Here is a 22,205-nt window from a genome sequence, read left to right on the forward strand (position 1 = left end):
TAATGATGTGGAAAATAAACATTTGCTCTTCAGTCACATGTTTTATATGGATTTTCAAACTTCCATTTGCAAAGCAGAGGAAGCTACGCTGGAGCAGTTCACGGTCCGCACTGTTCATAATTTCCCCCGATGTCGATTTTTTCCGGCCACTAACTGTGAAAAATGGACACATTGTGTTCTGCAGATTTTAATTTTGAATGCGCTTCTGTTTTGAGACGTGTCAGAGGAGTTTTGTAAACGTAGCGAGAGGGGGGGATAAGACAAAAAAACCCCTAAAAAAAACATTTCCCATGTTTCTCCATGAAGAGCTCATTTTCACGTTTTTGGGACTGTCTGATAGCGGTGATGTCATGTGGAACCTGAACGGGAGAAGCGAATTATTCTGTCGTAGATGTGACAAAAAAATAATTATATATTAAACATACAAAAAAAAGTTGCTGCATTATCACACATCTATCCAGTAGAGTTTTTATATCTCTGTTCTTGAGGTCATGCTGGTGACTATCGAAGGTCAAAACGTTGAGTTTGTTGAGTTTTTCTGCGGATGGCTGTAGAACCACAGGGAGAAAACAGAGGACTTTTTTCTGTCTTATGCAACACTGTCACGACAGTGAAAGTTGAGTTAATATTTCTCAAAAATTCTGAGAAAACATTTAGCATTTTCCTGCTACTTTCTAGCTATTCTCCACGTTGTTCAATTACATAAAATCCCAATAATACATAAAACCCTTTTGATTGTAAAATCACTAAATCTAGAAACGTTCCACAGGTCTGACTGATCTGTAGGACTCTGTATGTAGTAGACAAGCAGTCTGGCTGTGGAAGCGATTTTCACTCTGACCAAGGTCTTTTCATTGTGAGAAAAATTGCCGCAGGGTATATAGTTAATATTTTTGTCTCTTTTTTTCACTTTTTCTGGTATGAATTCCTGGTAAAAGAACAGTCTTTGAGTCTATCCACAGACTTGAACAATTTGACCTTTATTTAGTTAATTACTCCACTATTTGATCATCGAAGAATACAAGATCGCATGTAAGAAGAGATGTAAAAACAGAAAATACTGTGGTTACAGTTTGGAAATCACACATGGACCGTGGATTTGGGCGTTTAGATTCCAATAAAACTGGATCAAAGCAGGAAAATGTAAAAAAGCTGGACTGAGGAAGAGAAAAAGGGAAAAAAATGACAATGTATTTCCTTCAAAAGCCAAACTCTTGTCTGTTTTACAATAATATTTGTTAATTATGTGTAGTATTGTTCATTAGAAAATTTTGGCAGAAAGAAAGAAAAACTCTTAATTAATGTTCATTGAGTTCCTTTTTTGTGCTATGTTGAAAAGTATTTGGCTGAAGGCTACATTTTCAGACATCATTTTCAGACAGAGCTCCCTTTCAGTTCTATCTGTCAATACATTTGGGTTTAGCATTAGCCCAAAGCTAACCCTGAGCATTAGCCATGACCCTAACCTTAAAGTGGAACTGTTGGGCAAAATGCAGTTTTTAGAAACTCTAGTCAAAGATGTATGGTGATACCAGTGAGTTTCTGTTCACAGTCATTTTCACATTGGGGTGTATTATGCAGGATTCATATTTTACACAATTTTGTACATTTGGGTTTCTACTGCTTCTAAAAGCAGCTAAAGAGCTTAAAAGAACCTCCCAGAAATTTTTGGGCGAGAAGTCTTTTGGCGTCGAAAATAAGCCGTTTCCAAAAACTTCTGGAATATAACATCACAAATCAGCAGGCACTGCCTATTACCTAGCAACCCAGGTGGTTATGTTCTTCTTGTTGGTTGTTCAGGAGGCTACACTTCTGCTTTTCAAAGATTTACGGTTGTATAATTGTTAAAACTGTTTGCAGCCATTTTCACACACAAGTGTAAATGTTGAGTTGGGGGGTTTGGTGGGCGTGGCCAGCAGCATCTTATTTAGATTTAAAGTAACAGGACGCCCTAAAACTGCTCATTCTGAAAGGAGCTCAAAAGAGTCAGAACTAAGCATATTAAAATCTCATTATCAAAGAATGATTTTGTGCAAAAAATTTAATGAGCATGTTGTGTAGCCCATATACATATCCTAACATGTCCAAGGAAGCCCTAAAACAGATAATTAAAGCAGTTTTGCTCCATGTCCATCCAGTCATTGTCTACTCTAGCTTATTCTTGCAGACTGATAGGGAGCTGGTGTTTCCAGCAGCCATTGGGCAAGAGACAATGTACACTTAAAGTTAGCTTGCCGGGTAAAAACCAACCCCTTGTCTGGACCTTCGTCTAACAGGCAGACTACAATTCCAAAATAACTCAGAAACTCAACATTATCGTTCACAACTCCTCCTTCTTTTAGCTGATTGGCCCGGATGAAAAGTATCCTGCTAAGTCAGACTCAATCATGAATATCTTTTTAGGTGTTTTCTTATGAAACCACTCAAAGGTACTTTTTTTTCTGCTTGTATCACCATATGAACCACATTAGAAATTGTCAAACACTAAAATCGCAACATATATGGAAAAATATACGCTGGCTACAATTATTTAAAACACTAATTTGAGAATTGTGAACCTTTGCCGTTTGTTTAAACATGAAATCATGAGTTGGTCGTATCGTTACGCCAATATTTAGAACAATTTGGAGATGTGAAGTTTTGTACTATGAAAATAAAACAAGCGTCCACGATGGATCAGTTTGTCATTTCTGTTTGCTCTCTGGCTTACGGCTAATAATAATAATCCGGAGCTGTAAGTATCTCAATGTGTTGTGCAACAGGTCTTATGCTTTTAGTTACAGACTCCTTGAAACAGCCATCTAAAGTCTTTTTTTTCCTTTTGGGTGGTAATCCTCCACCAGGAGACGTGACTAAAAACAGCTCCATCATATTTAATAGCTTTTGCCCCAAAATCTTCCTGACTTATCAGGTTTTAACCGGTTTGTCTTTAAACTAGCCACTGACCACCACAAACCAGTATTCATCACCAGCTTACTGTGACCAACCCATCATTGGTGGGATTCAGAACAGTTTGAAAAGCTCCCCCATTGTAGTATTTTAACATTTTAGCAAACAGTCAGTGCTAAATGTCTTCTTTTGATGAAATGCCCCGAAGAGTGGCCGGTTGCCAGGGGAATCGGAAAAGCTGGAGTGCGTAGAGGAGCCGATGTGAATGGATCCGTTTCATTTCAGGGGTCAAAGAGTGACGACTATCTCTCGAAATGTTGTTGGTCCTAAAGGCACAAGTCTAGAACACAGACCCATGTGCTTTCCCTGAGAAGGTAATAAACCCGTCTCACAAAGAGCCTATGAATAAAAGCAAGAAGCCGGGCTCGCTCAAGGGTTCGATGCAATGCAGCTCTTGTTAATAGTTCCCTTTAAACCCAAAGGTTTGGCTGAAGGAAAAGGGCAGACTGCGAAGTGGAAACAAAGAAACACTCTACTATGAGTTTACAAAGAATGCTTTTTTAGATTTTTTATCATATCGAGCTGTGTTCAGCCAGCGGCCACTTTCCCCCCCCACCCGCTGTATTTGTGTTCACCTCTGCAATTAGAGAGTTTCCAACCGTACACAAACAGGAAGAAAACTTTCTGTTCTCAGCGTGTCACACAAGATCTGCGGCGCCCATTTGCATCATTAACTGGATAATTAGTAACACTTAGTGACACGTGAGGACACTGTTTCTAAATGCCTTGACTAAATGCGATAAACTTCAAAATGCTGGACTTTTTTTTTTTTTTTTTTCCACAATCATGAATAAAGAAGCATAAAACAATCTCTCGGTACACAATGTCCATTCTGTTTGATTCAACCACTGTATTTCTGGGCAGATTCATATCAGTTTTAACAAATGGATTAGAACCAAATTAACTGGCAGCTGAAGTGTACAGAAATGAAAACCATTTGGTAACACTTCATTTGATGGGGTGTGATAAAACTGACATGACACTGTCATAAACAATACCTGTTGTAAACATGAAGGAGTCTTTATGAATGTTTATGACTGATGTCAATAAGTCTCATTGGGTAAATAATGACACTTTTAATGCAAAGTTGCAGGAAAACTCACATAAAAAGTCCACTAAAACTGTCAACTTTGCAATTAAAGTGTCATTATTTCCCCAATAGCACTTAATGACAGCAGTCCTAAACATTCATAAAGACTCCTTCATGTTCATGACAGCGTCATGTCAGTCTTTTGCAAACCCCTTCAAATAAAGGATGACCAAACATTTTAATAACATCCAATATGCCCAAGGATGGATTACTTAGAAAGGTTTGTTTAAAAATAACAGCAATATTGTGTCACCAATGTTTTTTAAATTATTATTTTGAAGTCAAAATTTAACAGATGAAAATAACAAAAAATAAACATTGAAACTTTTAACCAGAACTGTAGAAACTGATCAGTTCCAAATCAAAGTGTTATTCTTTCCAAGTTTGTTTAACAAAAGAAACAAAACAAACAAAAAAAATCTTTATTCTAGAACAGATATGAAATTGGTCTCCTTTTGGACTTTTCTGGTTCAGCTGTTCATCAAACCAACGTGTTTAAGATGATCAGACAAAGACAAGTTTTCAAATCATGATTTCATTTATTAAAGCAAGAAGAATAAAATAAAAAAACTAAAAAAAAAACTATCCAAACCAAACTGGCCCTGAAGCCTATTGACTGGGTCTACCGTCCTCTGTTGCACTTAAATGTAACAACAGGATTTAACGTTGAAGCCCACAGGAAAACGTCTGCTTGGTTTCGTGTGGGGATTTTTGTGCGCGACAGAGACGAAAAAGAAAGGAGAAGCAAAAGGGAGAAAGGCGGGGAAAGGTTTAAAAGGAAAGAAGAGAGAAATAGAGAGAAAGAGAGAAAACAAGTCAACAACCTTTCCATTTTAGTTTTAGAAAATAAATAAAATCAACAATTTCTAATAGAAACAAACAGACATTTTGAATTTCTAGCGAACAACTCAAAAAATTCTTCAAGATGAAAATCGTTGGTATGGTAATAAACTTTTTCTGTCACTTCTTGAATGTCTCTTCCAGCCTTTAAAAGACTTATTCACAGGCTAGGCTGTTTTTTTTGTTGCTTTTTTTGTTGTTTTTTTTGCCTCCGTTAAGATAACTTCACACTGCTTCAGTTATTTTAAAATAAAGTCTTCAGGGGAGAAAATTCATCATTAATAGTGACCCATTGTGTGTGTTTCAGCCTTTTCCTCCACTGGGGAAATGTTTTGGATCACTCTGGCACTGAGAAATTAATTTCTCTACCTAACACTGAACTGGATGATAGAATCATGTCTCAAGATAATTTTCCGTAAGTTGTGGCTTTGCGACCATGTCTCCATTTTTCTCTCCCCACAGCTGAGGCGTTTTAGTAGAGGAATGAATCTCTGAGGTTTGCTGCTGAATGCTTGTCCGAGTGATGAAAAGCATTTAGCATGATGGAAGATTTACACCTGCATCTGTCCTCTTTGTATAATTGACTGGTTAACATGTCTTTTTGGTGTTTGTTGGAGCTGAAAGCTGATCTGTTTCTGACTATTATTTAATGTTTTGTACCTTTAAACACTGGAGCAGAGAGTATATAAAGTCAAAGTTAACAATGTGACTGGTCTATTTAGGTATCAGAAGTGAAAAGAAGCTGTTTACTTTCAAGGTCGTTACCTTGAAAGTAAAGTTTTTTGTTTTTTTATGTAAGGCGGCCATATTGGATTTTCAGAGCTTTTTAGCTCTCACTTTTATTCTGGGACTCAAGAGCTTTATGTTCATTTACAAACTTCAAACTGGGATAAATGGATAAAGAAAACTTTTCTTTTTCCTGATTGTTTTTGTAACGTAAAGCATCAAACTAAAAAAAATAAAAAATCCAAATCTGGTTGGACTCTTGCTTTTGAAAGGCTGTAATTTGGGAAACGTTCCTGGTGACACCCATGAATGTGAATGACAAGCTAACGCAGCTTCATCCACTTCACTTTGCATCTGGACCAGTTGGTAGCTCCACATGTTTAACCTCTAAAAGTCCAAAAAAATAAAAGCAAACAGGCTTTCTTTTTTTCTGTAAACGCTGAATACATTTCAGCTTTTATCAGGGTTGTTTGTCGGGAGAACAGTGGTGTCAATTGTGTTTCTGGCACTCAGAACAAACGATGTTTTATACCAAATGAGCAGAACTAAAGATTAAATGTTAGTTGGCCTTAAGCAAACTTTAGTTTGCAGACCACAGGCCAATCGACAGAAAGGCTTCTTTGTGTGCTGGAGACCGTGACGTCAAAAGACCTCTATAAAGACATAAATTCAAAGTTTAATCCGGAACAACGCCGAGGTGGGAGGACGAGTCTTGATGTCTTCCTCTTGTTTCTTGACGTGCATAGCTAATGAGGCTTCTTCCCACGATAAATAAAGCTGCGCCAATGTCGGCGGCCGTCAGATTTGGGCCGGCCAGAGCCTGACAGACGTTCAGCGTGACGGGATTAAAACCTTTTTCTGTTCTCACTGTTCTAATTTACGATCACAAAATGCTGGAGATGCTTGAATACAGCCACTATCAGGTGAGATAGTCTTCTAGTTCTGCATTTTTTTATGACTAATTACATTTTTAAGCTACGTGGAGATATTTTAAGATATAAAAAAATTTAAAATAAAAACAAATCAACGTGATTTGTAGCATTTAATGCTAACGGAAGTTTACATTAAAGCATAATGGGGAAGCATTTTGTGGTCATGTGATTTCACCTAAAGGCTGAGCTGTGATGTTTTTGCTGCCTTTCCACTTAAGGTTATGAAAATAGAATTAACATATAGAGTTGTGATTATCTTTAAGGGTAATAAAACATGATATGTTGTCTGAAACGTGGTCAGGAGTTTCCTTTCAATGGATCTAAAAACTAAAACTGGAATGACTGGGAATTTTAAAGCTGGAAACTTCTATTGAAACCTCTATAAATCCTTTCACATTCATAAGATTTGATTAATAAATTGTCTTAATCTGGACAAAAGCTGGAGCATCAAGTAGAAAAATGTTCTGATTTGGGGGGGTTTTCTCTCACAGGTGCAGTCCCACCTGGAAAGTCCGAACAAGTACCACATCCAGCCGGCTCAGAGGCAGCAGGTGAGGCAGTACCTGTCCTCCAGTCTGGGCGGGAAAGCCGGCAGCCAGCCGCCCGAGCACAGCATGCCGCCCGGGGCCGCCGGCAGCGCCCCCAACAGTCCCATGGCCCTGCTCACCCTGGGCACCAACTGCGAAAAAGAAGTAGGAGCGTTTCACGGGTCGTATCAGACACCCTGATGCAACGCGGGAGGTTTTTACCAAGGTTGTTCTCTCTCACACAGATGGACGACGTCATCGACGACATCATCAGCCTGGAGTCGAGTTACAACGAGGACGTCCTGGGAATGATGGACCCCGCTCTGCAAATCAACAACCAGGTTCTCTGCACCTTGTTTTGCCTTATTGGTTGTTTTTGTTTTGTTTTTTACGACTGCATATTGATAGAGTACATTTCATTTCTGCCAAATCACTCAGACAATGTTTTAGAAGAAACCTGGAAATTTTTATGAGTTTTAAAATGAGTTTTAAAAGTCACAAATTTCCTTTTTTTTTTTCTTTTTTTTTTTTGTAAAATTCAAGTCAAACATTTTTCACTTTTGAAGTTCAGAAATTTTGTAAGTTTTTCTAGAAATGTTCAGAGTTTGAAAAGTCTCATATTTTCCAAATTTTCCATTTTTAGGAAATATTCTGACTTTCAAAACTCAAAAATCTGCTAGAAAATCAGGAATTTTGTGATGGATTAATTCATTTTCCATTTTTCACATTCTTAGTCTAAAATCTTCCACTTTTGAAACTCAAAATCTTCCATTTTTTGTTTGTTGAACATTTCTGAGATTTTTTTGGATGCAAATTTTCTTTTTGTTTTCTGTCTCCAATGGCTCTAAAACGCCTCCTTACTTCTTTTTTTATTTCTTCCTTGAACAAAACACTGACTCCTGTTTCCCCATCCAGCTGCCAGTGTCTGGTAGTTTGATGGACGTGTACAACAACCCAGGGCTTCCCCTGCCGGGCATCGCCGTCGGCAACGCATGCGCACCCAACATCAAAAGGGAATTCACAGGTAAATAAATGAGGATCCAGATACAAATTGTATTCATACCGCGCTTTAAACAGACTTTGAAAGAAATAAATGCTACTGCAAATACTCCTGATTGTTTTCTCTCACCATGGGAAGAACAGTTAGAAATGAGCCATGAAGCCAACTCCAGTCCTCAAGGGCTACCATCCTGCAACTTTTAGATTCACCTCTGCTCCAAAATGTCTGAATTTCCTCACCAGCATTCATTCCTCTCTGCAATAGGCTGGAAATGAGCAGTTTATTTGATCCAGGTGTGTTTGAGCAGAGACACATCTAAAAGTTGCAGGACGGTAGCCCTCGAGGACTGGAGTTGGTGACCCCTGCACTATATGAAAATGTTTCTGGACAGGCTCGTGTGAGTATTGTGTGCAATTTGGAAGTGCACAAGATACTATTAAGTCAGTGCTTTGCCAAATAATCACTCCAGCTCCCGGCATGAAGCAAGTTCTGGACAAGTCTGGATCCTGTGGCCAGTTTGAAAGCTATCAGAGGTCAGACGGCTTTCCAGTAGGTAAGAAGGAAACGCTTTGCCGTCGGACAATGTGTTCTGTGTACGACTAAACCAAAAAAATGTTGCATTTACAAAAAAAAAAAAAAACGCAGATAAACGTGAAGCTAAATTGGTGCTACTTTTACAAGTGTTTCAAAGTGAGCGAGCGAACGAACCCAGTTCAAACCGTTTGTTCTCCTGTTGCTCCACAGAGGCTGAAGTTCGCGCTCTGGCTAAAGAGAGACAAAAGAAGGACAATCACAACCTGAGTGAGTCGGTCATAATAAAGTGAAAATGAGATTTCTGTGTGTTTATGTTTTTATTCATGTTGTACAGAAAGGAAATATAGTGGAAGAAAACACTGATTCCTCTTTCTGCTCCTCCGTTGGGATGATTTCTAGTCGAGCGAAGACGGAGGTTCAACATCAACGATCGCATCAAAGAGCTGGGAACCTTAATACCCAAGTCGAATGACCCGTAAGTATCAAACTGCAGCATTTATTCTGTTCACTTTTGTTGAACTGGTGATTTTATGTGACAGACCACATTTTAAAAAAGCAAACAAAAAAAAACAAGCTTTTAACAAATCAAAACCTGAAAAGTGTGGCATGCACTTTCCCTCTGATGCCCTCTAGTAAAATCCATTGCAACCAGTTCCAGTGGGAATGATCTTGTTGCTTGTCAACGAGAAAAGAAAATGTGAAAAAGTTTTAAACAGCAAAAAAAAACATGAGTTTGGTCAAAAAGCTTGTTAATTAGCAGCTGGTTTTCACAAAAGCAGCAAATAGGTGGGAGGAGCTGCTGTGACCAAAACTGAACTTCCTGTTTTCTGTCTGTCCTGGAGGGTCAGAGGCTGAAAACATGCAGCCAGCGCTGCAGTGGGACGGTTTGGCTTAAGGGATGTTCATGTTTTGGAGTGAAATTCTGTCAAATTTCAGACCTAAACCCATTTGATCTGTTGGAAAACTCTTCAAATTCCTCTGTGCTGACACTTCTCATGCGGTTTGAGGTTTTTAGAAAGAAGAAAGGGCAAAAAAATAAATAGTCTGTTGATAAGTGAACTCTAGAACAGATGTGGGCAATCCTGGTCCTCGAGGGCCGGTGTCCTGCAACTCTTAGATGTCTCCCTGGTCCAACACACTTGAATCTAACAGCTGAATCACCTCCTAAGTGCAGTCAATTTCTCCAGAGTCCTGCCAACGACCTCATTATTTGACTCAGGTGTGTTGAAGTTGAGACACATCTAAAAGTTGCAGGAGACCGGCCCTCTAGGCCTGGAGTTGCCCACCCCTGCTCTAGAAAGAGACGCAGCTGTCATGGCAACCAAAGGAAGTTTAAGGTCGACTGTGGAGCTGAAAACACATGAAGGCCACACTTTTCAGATTGCTATTGTTTCTCTTTCTTTGTGTTTTTTTATTTTTTTGTTTGTAAAAAAAAAACAACTTTTTTTTAATCCCATGTAAATTTTTACCTACTCATCAAAATTCTGTAATATTCCGTGTTGAGCTGTCAGGTAAAATTCATGTGAAAAACAGTTACAGTTTGTGGTTGTACTTAAAAATGGCAACAAAATAAATAATTAAATAAAAAAATTAAAAAAGAGAAAAAACTCCAAAGACAATGTATAAATATTTTTGTTACTACAAATTATTAGGTTTAAAAAAACATTTTGAATTATAGAATATTTTATACATGGAAAATATATAAAATAGTAATGTAATACGAATGTATTTTTAGGAAACTTTTCTGGATGGAATAAATTTCGTTTTTTTATTGTACATGCAAGCCACACATTTTAGATCAACATTTTTTTTATTTTTTATTTATTATTTTACTTAATATTATTTTCCCTGCTACTATTTTGTGTCGTGTTTTGCTTGTGAAGTTAAACTTTGTTGCTGTACTGTTAGTGAGACACTGGATTATTACAAATAACTGAGATGAAATTTTAAAAATTAGTTTTATTAATTTTTTTAGTTTTATTAGTTTTATTATTTTATTTATTAACCGGAGTAAATTATTTATTTCTCATTTTGACAGATTATTAAGTGGTTGAATTTTTAAGGTTATTTCTTTCTGAGAATGAAAACATATTTTTTTGACAAACCTGTTTTAGAAACGTAGCATCACCTCAGTGGAAGCGTCTCTTCTTCTGAACACGCGTGCCTTGACATTTATCTGCTCCACAGCGCTCTGCCTCTTCCATGTGTTCTCTTAAAAGTGTATGACTCATTGACCCAGATGATCCGTGAAGAATCCCGCGTTGTTCTGGTCAGCTGGCCCTCACTGCAGATCTTTGTGTTCCCCCAGAGACATGCGCTGGAATAAGGGCACCATTCTGAAGGCCTCCGTGGATTACATCAGGAAGCTGCAGCGGGAGCAGGAGAGGGCCAAGGAGCTGGACTGCAGGCAGAGGAAGCTGGAGCACGCCAACCGCCACCTGATGCTGAGGATACAGGTGGGCAGCAGCTGCGTCCGCAACAAGCTGACCACAACTTTACGCTCCATCGAGGGCAGAAAAAGAAAAAAACAACCATTTTGAAAAACTATCATTTTGTGCATAAAAGATCATGAACCCACTTAAAACCTCCTGGTTGTTCCATCAAATATTGATTTCTGAACTCGTCCAGAGTTCAAACATTAATTTTGTTGTTTCTAAATGAATATGAACTCGTTTCCTTTGCATTATTTGAGGTCTGAAGGCAGTGCGTCTTTTCTGTTATTTTGACCATTTCTCATTTTCTACTAATAAATATTCAACTTTTGCTTGGAATTTCAGAGACATGCTATCAGTAGTTCATAGAATAAAAGAACAATGTTCATTTTACTCAAACATTTACCTATAAAATGTAAAATCAGAAAAACTGATAATTTGAAGTGGTCTCTTAATATTTTTTTTAAATAATATGATACACTTAAATACCACTCTGCAGTTCAAAGTCCATTTTTTAGCTCAACTCAGTATGCTAATTTAAAAAAAAACAAACATTAAAGGATAAAATTTAAAAAAAACTTTTTTTGTCATGTTGTTTGTTGATCTGGTATTTCATGCAGGCGATTAACTCTCTGCTTCGTGTTCGTCCAGGAGCTGGAGATCCAGGCCCGGGCTCACGGCCTGACCGTCGTGCCGTCCCCGTCGCTCTGCACATCCGAGCTGATGGCGCGGGCCATCAAGCAGGAGCCCGTCCTCGGGGACTGTCCGTCCGAGCTCTACCAGCACAACTGCACCCCGGACATGTCCCCTCCGACCACGCTGGACCTCAACAACGGCACCATCACCTTCGACCACATGCCCGCCGACGCCGGTGACTCGGCCCACTACGGGAGCTCCAGGACGTGTAAAATGAAGGAGCTGGTCAGGGACAACAGCCTGGGACCGGTTTCCCCCAGCGACCCGCTGCTGTCCTCCATGTCGCCTGACGTTTCAAACCCCGTCAGCGGCCGCCACAGCTCCAGCTCCAGCTCCAGCATGGAGGAGAAAGACCATGGATGTTAGCCCCACGCCACGACCAGCGGCTGAGCGGGCGAAGGAACTCAGAGATCGTTTTCTTTTCTAAGGAGATTTTTTAAAGAAAAAAAAAAAGTTTTTCAATTATTGCTGTTTAATTATTACTTTGAGCCAAGACTCTTTAGATCTTCTCTCTCTGTTTTTTCATGAACTTTTCAGAAATACTTGACAAACACCTGACATATGTTGCACCCTTAAAAAGAACTTAAAAGAAACTCAAATTAGCTTTTGTGCAACTTTATTAAACAAAATCCACGGTTCGAGCATACAGCGTGTGTAATTTTCTCTTTTTTTCCGTAATAATCACAGGTCATGAACTTTCAACTCCCATCATGCATTGCGACATTCTTAAAGGGGTATCATGACAAAATAGTTTGAACACATATTGAGCCATAAACCAATTGAATTGTTCTAACTAAATACTAAATCAAATAAATGCTTGCCCAATGTGTTCAATTAAACAATATCACGTTCGTAACATGTTTTCAGGGCTCTACACCCTCCCCTACTAAAATAATGAAATGTTTTCCAAACATTTTACACTTTAAAACTTAAAGAATGTATCCTTACTACTAGCTTCCAACATTGAACTCATCCAGGTACCATTTAGTTACACGTTGCTCTTCAAAAACAATAACCAATACGACACATCAAATGACTACAAATGCATGTATACAGCATAAGTACTTTTACTTATATTCCTGTTTCAGTGTATTAACTTAAATAATCAGTACATTGGTAGGCCTCCCAAGTCCATTGAGTCACATATGGCTAAATCTACCATTTCACCTTATTAAATGTATCCACATTAAACATGCTTTGAATGTAGTACGACCTCTTACAGACTACTTTTGTGTTATCTTATAAAACACTCACTTCCTTCTGTAAATGCATCAATAACTTACAAGTGTGGTTTTAGTCACTAGAAATACATTTCTGCAAAATGACTCTTACTTGTAACTGAATATTTTGTACCAAATGGATAATAAAACATTTTCAATTAACCGTAACTATAACTGGAACTACATATGGTTCAAAATACTATTCCTATTTCTTCCAAGATATGAAACTAGGTTTCCCTAACTCATCATATGTAAAGATGGATTTTGGTTGACGTGTTCTTGAGGAATGTCGCTCCTGTCCTGCCTCCTTATCACCTTCTGAAGAAGAGTTGATGTCTTCCACAGTCATTTCAAGTTCAAGTGCTTGATCTTTAGGATCCATGTCCGGATTCTGACTTGTGTCTTGGTTCTGCATGTCTTCTTCCTCACGTCTCTTGTCCACTTGATTACTGACGCCAGCAGAATCATTCTCATCCTGAAACTGGTTTTGCCTTCATACAAGTCTCCTAGTTTGTGTTTCTTCTGCAAGTTGACTTGATCTGGACTGAAAGACTGGGGCATGTGGATTGAGGCTGGTAGTCTGGCTTTGATGGGCAATCCACACAGAATACTCATCCTCACTACGGCTGTCAGAGTCCTCATGAACTTGGTTCAAACAGAACTTGGCGTGTTTGTCTGTTTACTTGTCTCTTTTGGTTGTGTTTTTCTTTTGGTTCTTTAGTGTCTTGTCCATCAATAAGACAAGGACAGGGTAGTAAGACATTCCTATGAAGGATTCTTTCCCTCCCTTCACCATCCAATGGTGTCACCACATAAACTGGACTGTCATGCCCTCTTCTTTCTTTTATAACATGCGTTTTGTTTTCCCAGTAAGGACCTGGAACTTCTTTCCAAGTCCTCCTCTTTCAGATAGGTTTTGGACAAGAACATGGTCTCCAGGTTGAAGTTCTGAACTCCAGACTTTTCTGTTGTAGTACTTTTGTCCTCTTTTACTTGCTTTTCTCACGTTTTCTTGTGCAATGCTGTAAGCTTCCAGCATTGACCTTTGCAATTTGTCTGCATAGTCTTGATGAGACTGTGACTGCTTTTGCTCTTTTGGAAACAATAGGTCATTAGGTAGGATTGGTTCTTTTCAAAATAACAGGAAAAAAAGGTGAAAAGCCAGTTGATTCATGCACTGTTGAGTTGCATGCATGTACTACTTTGTTCAAATAGTCTTTCCAGTTAGGTTTCTGTGTCTCTTCCAGTGTTCTGAGCATGGTTAATAAAGTTCTGTTAAAACGTTCAGCTGGGTTAGACTGGGGATGGTAAGGTGTTGTCCTTGAATGTTGTATCAAACTGCAACTCTGCAACTTTCTGAACAACTCATTCTCGAATTCCCTTCCCTGATCGTGATGAATTCGAGCGGGGTATCCGAATCGCAGAATAAAGTCGTCAAAGATTTGGGTTGCAGCTGTCTTTCCAGACTTGTTAGATGTTGCATAAGCCTGCGCAAACTTAGTAAAATTATCTACTATTATAAGAATATACTCTACTCCACCTTTACTTCTCTCTAGATGCAGATAATCAATCGAGATTAGTTCAAAAGGTGCATTTTTGGCCAAAAGAACCTCTCTCTAGCCAATGAGATCATTCTGTCCGCTCCTAAATGACCCATTGCTTCATGGAGTTGCTCATAAATCAATGTCTTGAGCTTAGCAGGACCTATAAGTGGATTTCTAGTTTTTGTCTTTCGTCGTAAAACTCCATCTTTTTCCAGGTAAAGATGAGGCCATTCTCTCAGAAGTCGTTTTACTTCAGTTGGCTCTTTCACTTTATCCCTGTATTTAAGTCTCTCATTTTTCTGCTTTAATCTGATTACTCGTTGTCACTTGATCTTCTTGTTGAGCAATTTGAATGTCCTTCACTGCTATTGGCTCAACTGGAGTTGTACATGGAACAGTTAGTTGTGACAGTACATCTACACTGCATGTAACAGCTGAAATCCAGTCAGTATCACCACTGTGATCGGCTCTGAGTCCTTGCTATAGTGCTGTTATGTCATCAGCTTTACATTCCTCTGTACATGCTGGCATTATTTTGTCCATTTCTGCAGGTTTGCAAGATAGAAAATCAGCATCTCGGTTGACTTTACCAGGCCTGTACTTCAGAGTAAAACGGAAATCAGCTAATTCTGAGACCCGGCGATGTCCTACCGCATTCAGTTTAGCACTTCTCATCACATATGTCAAGGGATTGTTATCACTGTACACTGTAAAGTGTGGGGCATGGAAGAGGTAATCTCAAAATTGGCCCACTTCAGAGCTAAAAATTCAAGCTTCCCTGAGTGAAGTTTGTAGTTTTTCTCAGTTGGAGTGAGTGTACCTGAACCATAACCTATTACTCTTAATGCTCCCTCCTGCCTTTGATACAGGACAGCCCCAAGACCTTCCTCTGAGGCGTCCACCTGTAACACAAATGGTTTTCCAAGGTCTGGGTAGGCCATTATTGGTGAATCTGATAAAGCATCTACAAGCCAGGTCTATTATGGTGTGAATATCATACCATAATACCATAATAGACCTGATTTGGTTTTGTACAAAGAGTCGAAGCAAATTCTTCCATCTGCTCATCGTAAAATCTTACATAAATCTAAACTATAGCGACGACTTTTGACATAAAGATACTGGAAAAGCCTATTTCTTTTTTTTTTTCAGTGACGTTGACTCGTTTGCATCACAGCTGTTACCTACTTCCTGTTTATGTCCGGTGTGGCCACGACGCAGCAGAACTCTTGACTTTTCACGCCTTTGATCCCGGCGCACGTGCAGCGTTCAGAGCAGGAGCTCATCAAAAGCAGCAGGAAAACGTCAAATAAATGACGATGTTCTACCAAATCCTCGTCATTTCTCCACCCTAAAGCCCACCTGACATGTTTAACCCAACCAGCAGCTGGGATGAGAAACTGTGCGACTGAAGCTTAAAAGATTCAGAAACTGTTACTGTACGTGTTTTGGCATACAGTGAGGTCATAAGCAAAAAAATAGAATAAATAAATCAATTTAGAAAGGTCTTACAAAGTGCTACTTTGACCTGGAGTGCAAAATAATTCATACCCCTTTGAATTTGTCCACATTTTGTCGACACAAGCTTTGTGAATAATGAAGTAGAGGGACGAGATTCAAAATGGGTCAAAATCTCTTACAAATAAAGATCTAAAAAGGTGTGCGTTGCATTTGTACGCCCACCTACACACACCACCACCCCGTTCACTGTAAATCCAGTTTTTCTGTTAGTAACGTAAAGCTGCAGTTTGTGACTTTTATGAAAAATGTGCTGTCTACATAATAAAACTGTCTCCATGTTGTGACAGTGTAAAATGAGACAGATGATGTGTGAAAAACTCCATCTCCTCCTCCACCTCCCTAATGAGCGAGTACTGCCGTCTGAAGAAAAGCCCCGCTCCGACCAAGAACAGCCAATCAGAGCCAGGAGGCGGGTCTTAGAGCTGCCAATCACCCTCGTGTTGATTGACAGTTCAGTGTGTGCTAACGGCGGAGAAACAACTCGTAGTTACAGAAAAGCTGTTTATCTGTTGTCATCTGTGACTATGCTAACTAGCTTTAGCATTCATAAAGAGAAGCAGCGCCATAGCAGAGATTTGTCACTTTGCACTGATTGTTATTTGACAAATGTCAATAATGTACCATAACAGGCCACAACTGCCACTGGTTCAGATCATGTGTTGATCAAAGTCCAAAGACCAAAAGCTAATAAATCTGCGCCACAATGTGAGACCTGATGTTGCTGATGTGACTGAGCTACTTAGCAAAAAGAAATACGGGGAAACAAACAGCCTCTGTATAAAGGTCATAGAAGGTCTTTCCTGAAAGGTCAACACTTTGAAGTGTTGACTCAGAAGTGCTAAATACAAATTCATGCTCACATTTCTGTTTTTATTCACGACACCACGTGTATAAATCATTTCCGTTACACTTCACAAGCGGTTACTTATTTCTAAAAACAGGGAAAACATTAAAAGATGGATAAAAATAAAAATAAATCAAGAGTTTGATATAGAAGTTTCATAATATTTTTCCTAAAATAAATAATTGATGAACAGTGTATGAGGTCATTCATGGAAGTAAACAGCAGGTGGCGCCAACTTCACACCCAGAGGATGTTTTAATGATCAGTCAGTGAAGAAGTTCACCTGATGACAGAGCTAATGGAGGCTGCTGTATTCTAGTTGTTTCCTAAATTTATGTTTTGGTTTTCATGATTTTTTTTTATTAGCTTGTCAGTAATTTAGAAAACACCGTCTGACCGAGAAAGAGAAAATAAAGACAAAGTCAGTAATTACTGAGTAAAAATTAGAGTGATTATGCAACAGTGAGGACTGGGGGTTAAGTATGAGATCGTTATCGTCTTCATTGTTGTCATTTTCTAATCTGAAGCATTCTTACTCTGGCACTACTGAAGAAAGTTAAGTTCATTTTTAGGCTTACCACACGTCTTTGCAAGGGTTTCCAGTTCATACGGCAGATGATGGACCCTGATTTTCAGGCGAAGCCACAAGTTTCATCAACTTTGCAGATGGAGATTCATGTTTTCTGCCATTCTGTAAAAACTTCATCTGAATGATGAACGAGCACAGGTACTTTTGAATCTCTGTAGTCTTCTTATATCTTAGATATGTCATCTATATCTATATATCGTATCTATACAATTTGCAGTGTACAAGAGTACATTACCTTAAGTGTTAAACTGCCACCGGGGGCAAATTGTGGGTTCAGTGTTTCATCCAAGGGATACAAATGAACAACCTCAGTCAATCTTGGGATTATTCATCAACCCACCAGGACACTTGTCATTTCCTTCTATGCGAACTTTGGCTGCTGCTGCTTTCAGGTTGGTTCTCTACTCTTTGCTTGTCCTTACATGCCTGCCTCGTCTTGCTGTCTGTGGTATTCATGTGCTTTAGTACATTTTTAGATTTCACTAACTCAAGAGGATTTATTGTCGTTATACATTATTCCTGGCAGTGGCGGAGCAGTATTTTTACACCATTGTTACATTTAATAATAATCCGTAAGTTGTAGCTACTCTGTAAGCCTTTAGTATTTGTGAAATTGTTAACTGTACCGGTCTTTGGCGCAGAGATGCAGCAAACACGTTGCTGACTTAAACAAGTCCGTTTAGGTGACATTCCTGTCCAGCAGAGGGCAGTATCGCTCCTCTTCTGAGTGGAGGTTCACTCTCTTCTCTTTTTGAGTCAGACGTGTCGGTATGACTGACTTCTAATGTAAATATGTATCCAGGGTCTCTGCTTGTATTTTTTTTTTACAAATATTATATTGTCATAGTATAGAATGACGAAAGAAATAGCAAAAATGACCCAGTCATTGTATAATCATACACATTTTTACTTCACACTATATACTATGTGTCATATTTACTCATTTTCATTGTCATGCTATCCTGTGTCCTTTTTAACATCATACTATTAGTTTTGCTCAATACATATGAGTATACTGAGTATACTATATTGAAAATGGTCAAAAACGTCTCAGTTATGTGCTTTTTGTTCATTTTCAATGTCACTACAATGTCATTTTCTGTCATGTATTTTAGTATGTAAACTAATTAGTAAAAATTACTCAAAAATTTAGATTTATTTTAGAGTCAAAAATTCAAATTTCCTGCAGAAGTAAAAAAAAAAAAAAAATTTGGTGGTATAGTATAAAACAGAGAATATATATATGACTCATTATGTCATATATTTTTGTTTGTTGAAAACTTTCAACTCTTGAAACCAAACTAACAAGATTAATCTAAAAAAAAAAATGTCCGCGTTGTTTTGGCAGAAATGTACTGCTTTAGTCTCTAACTACAATGCCCCTCATACGCTATGTTACTTTAATTTCTGATGGCTGGATAGAAACAGAAGAAGTGACCCTCCTCCAACCTGAACATGAAGCCATCATGACACAGAGTTCAGCTCCCCTGAAGCTACGCTAACAGTTTGGGTGGCTGCATAGCTTTGCACAATGGCCAGGAAACGGGGGAAATCTCCACAAAGGAGTCCTACAAAGGTTCCAGGCTCTGCGGTCTTATTCTGATTCAAGTATCCTGGAAAAGTGTCACCGAACAGCCCTGCTGGGACTTCGCGCCCCACAATCACGGCTGCTGAGTCTACGCTAATTGAGCGAGGCGACACAGATGCTCCCCTCCTGGCTGGAGGGAGGCAGCAGTTCCCCACTTTTCTCCAGAAATAATCCTAATTGGTTTAAAAACAGGCACTGTATGAAGTGGAGAAACGACAGGACCCAAACAAAGAGACGGAATCGATTTTTATTACTGTTAAAGTCATCAAGTCAGTCAAGGAGTACATTACAGAGCTTTACAAAAAAAAAAGCAGGAGGGGAGCGGAGGGCGACTGCTGGTTCCTGGCAGAAACACCACATGACCAGTAACATCTGTTGGAGCATGAACACAGACACAGAGAGAAACGTGTCGGGGGGGAAAAGCAGTGCTTCAGAGTGTAACAGTGTTTATTTAACATCAAACACATTCGACCATTAACCAATGAAATATTTCTCTAATATTTCTCTAATTCAGGCTCTAAGGGATTATTTACCTGGCAAATATATTCACTACTTCCCCCCTCCATCGTGGGAACTTATTCAGATTTTGTCACATTTCAGCCTTAAGATTGTAAATTGTTGGGTTTTTATGAGTCAGACCGACATAAAGTGTGTAATAGTTGTGAAGTTGTAATAAAATGTTCTTTGAACACCTCTGAGGCTTGTTGTTAGCTGAGAGAAACCTGTGGAGATGTTTAACCCAGAAAGGTCCACTGTTGTGATATTACATCATCTATTTATTTTAATAAAAAAAGCACACAAAAAAAGAAAATAACAACAAATGTTTACTTTTCTTCTCTTTTCTTCCTCCTAAGCCTAGAGATTGAACCCTACAATGTTTCATAAAACCTTACAAAAGCAAAAAACTTTCAGAAAACATATTGTCATCTCTAGCGTACTCCTACAAAACCATTTTCAAGGTTCTTTTATGTTTTCCTACATCTGGATCTTCCAGGGTTAAAACCAGAGAAGCAGCCGATAGGCTCCTTGGTGACTTTGGAGGAGCTGCACAGGTCCACAGCTCAGGTGGGAGGTTGAGAAGACTTAAAGTTACACTTTAAGTGTGGAAAGAAGAAAGAGACAAATAGTCCCATTTGAAATTTGTGACGCGCCACAGGGAAACCAAAAACAAGTCACCAGAGCAGAAGCAGAAAAAAACCCGACCAACATAAAAATACTTACATTTCTAAGAATACAGTGATTTTCGTTTTACTGCTAAGTCATAAATAACCCATCCTCTACTTTAAAAAGCAGCTTCAGAGATATTAAAATGGTCACATTTGTGTTTGAATTCAGAGTAAATCTGAGCTGTTTTGGAGTAACCAAACAGATGATACCGGGCATAATTGGGTATTCACACGTTTTCGTTTTTGGTTTCAGCCAATAAGATAAAAAAATGAAGTTATTTACACATTCACAAAGTGTGGAATCGATGCTTTCCAATAATGTTCCTGTCAAAACGCCTCTCAAGGAGATTTGTTCCTGGTTTTATTGTGGTCAGTCACATTCGTCAAAGGCCGTGTAGAGGTCACAGCAAACATGGAGTGATGTGTCTGGTCACTGATGATGATTAAACACTTTTCCTGCAACACTATGTTGTTTAGCAGCTATTAGCATGTACACAAATTTGATTGACAGCGCTAAGACCTTCCTCAGGACTCTGATTGATTGTTTTTGACTGGTGAGACGCTTGATTTTTTTTCTTTTTCAAAGACTGTCTGTCTCATAACATACAGTCATGGCATAATTTTTGTGACATGTATGTACTGCAGTTACAGTTCTTAGAAAATCCATTAAGTTTGAGTGAAGCTTATTAGGTATTTTGAGGACAGCAAACCACAAAAAAAACAAACAAACAAAAAAACAATTCTCTCAATGTCTAATAAAGCACAATAAAGATTCTAGTTTGATGTGAGAAAAAGTGAAAAAGTTCATGGGGTTTGAATATGTTTGCAAGGAACTGTTAGCATAACAAAATACACGGTGACATATTGACCAATCAGATTCAATATAATAAAAAAAGATGTTAAATAAACCGTAACTTGTGTATCTATCTTATAAAGCTAATAAGAACAGTAGCCTGTTTAATTCAAAATGTACATTTTCATCAAAATTCAGATGTATGTACACTTTTAACAATCAAAGTGACTGTGTACGTGCGTGCGTTTGTTTCTGATACCTTGTGGGGACCAGTTTTCCGACACATACTACGTTGTGGGGACATACTGCTCCTTGTGGGGACCGAAGCTTTTTTTGGGTCAGAGGTCAGATTTAGGACTAAGGTGTGAATTGAGTTTTGGTTAGGATAAGGATAAGGTTTAGGCTGTAGAAATGAATGGAAGTCAATGGAAAGTCCCCACAAAGATAGCCACGCAAACATGTGTGTGTGTGTGTGTGTGTGTGTGTGTCATCACCTATTGGATATAAATGAAGAAATCTGATCATCGTACTGACATGCTGCTCTCTTTCTGTGGCCGATGGGGGGAAAAAACATTTTCAGTGAGTGTCAGAACAGGCCACCCACACAGCCACCTACACACACACACACACGGACGGTCGCACATTTATCTGACATCAACCTTATGCTGGAGGCTGTGTGTGTCGGTGACGCTGCTGACAGTCGGGGAGGACCACAGACTTCTGCTAAAGGTTACATGGACTGGATCGAAAAGGACACAAAGAATCACAGTTTCTGCAGCCAGTCAGATATTGCTCCTTTTTTATTCTCTTTGTGGTGTGATCATAGAGATCTGGACCTGTTGCTCTGTATTATTAATGCTTGACTGGACTAGTGACAGGAAAACATGGTTCTTATTACTGTTCATCAAGAATAAACTGAAAATATGTTGAAATAAACTAAACACACAGTGTCCCTCACAAGTTAATAAGTACCCATTGTAAAGATAAAATATCACATGGGCAAATATATATATATATATATATATATATATATATATATATAAACCCATTTGAAAATAAATGAATAATAAAAACTAAATGAAAAAATATTGGAAAATAAACAAATTAAATTAAAAAGAAAAATGTTAGAAAATAAATACATCGAAACAAAAACAATAGAAAAATAAATGTTACTAAAATTAATTTTAAAAAACAATTGGGAAATAAATAAAATT

The 22,205-nt window shown here is 38.5% G+C and overlaps 1 protein-coding gene across 5 annotated transcripts in view; it reads left to right on the forward strand.

The window, feature by feature from the left end:
• The window catches only part of mitfa (melanocyte inducing transcription factor a), a 23,761-nt gene extending 10,653 nt beyond the window's left edge, over nucleotides 1-13,108 (forward strand). For 3 of the 5 annotated variants that reach the window (XM_017304608.1, XM_008410472.2, XM_008410470.2), the window contains 8 exons: nucleotides 7,029-7,229; nucleotides 7,310-7,405; nucleotides 7,980-8,088; nucleotides 8,534-8,617; nucleotides 8,809-8,865; nucleotides 8,998-9,073; nucleotides 10,907-11,054; nucleotides 11,682-13,108. In XM_017304608.1, the coding sequence (XP_017160097.1) occupies nucleotides 7,029-7,229; nucleotides 7,310-7,405; nucleotides 7,980-8,088; nucleotides 8,534-8,617; nucleotides 8,809-8,865; nucleotides 8,998-9,073; nucleotides 10,907-11,054; nucleotides 11,682-12,092 (1,182 nt within the window). In that variant the 3' untranslated portion in view covers nucleotides 12,093-13,108. Of the gene's footprint in view, nucleotides 1-6,243; nucleotides 6,529-7,028; nucleotides 7,230-7,309; nucleotides 7,406-7,979; nucleotides 8,089-8,509; nucleotides 8,618-8,808; nucleotides 8,866-8,997; nucleotides 9,074-10,906; nucleotides 11,055-11,681 lie in introns of those variants that run through there. The other 2 variants (XM_008410473.2, XM_008410471.2) reach the window with 2 other exon arrangements.
• The last annotated feature ends 9,097 nt before the right edge of the window (nucleotides 13,109-22,205 follow it).

This window comes from Poecilia reticulata, linkage group LG5, assembly GCF_000633615.1.
Source record: "Poecilia reticulata strain Guanapo linkage group LG5, Guppy_female_1.0+MT, whole genome shotgun sequence".
NCBI classification, from domain to species: Eukaryota; Metazoa; Chordata; class Actinopteri; order Cyprinodontiformes; family Poeciliidae; genus Poecilia; species Poecilia reticulata.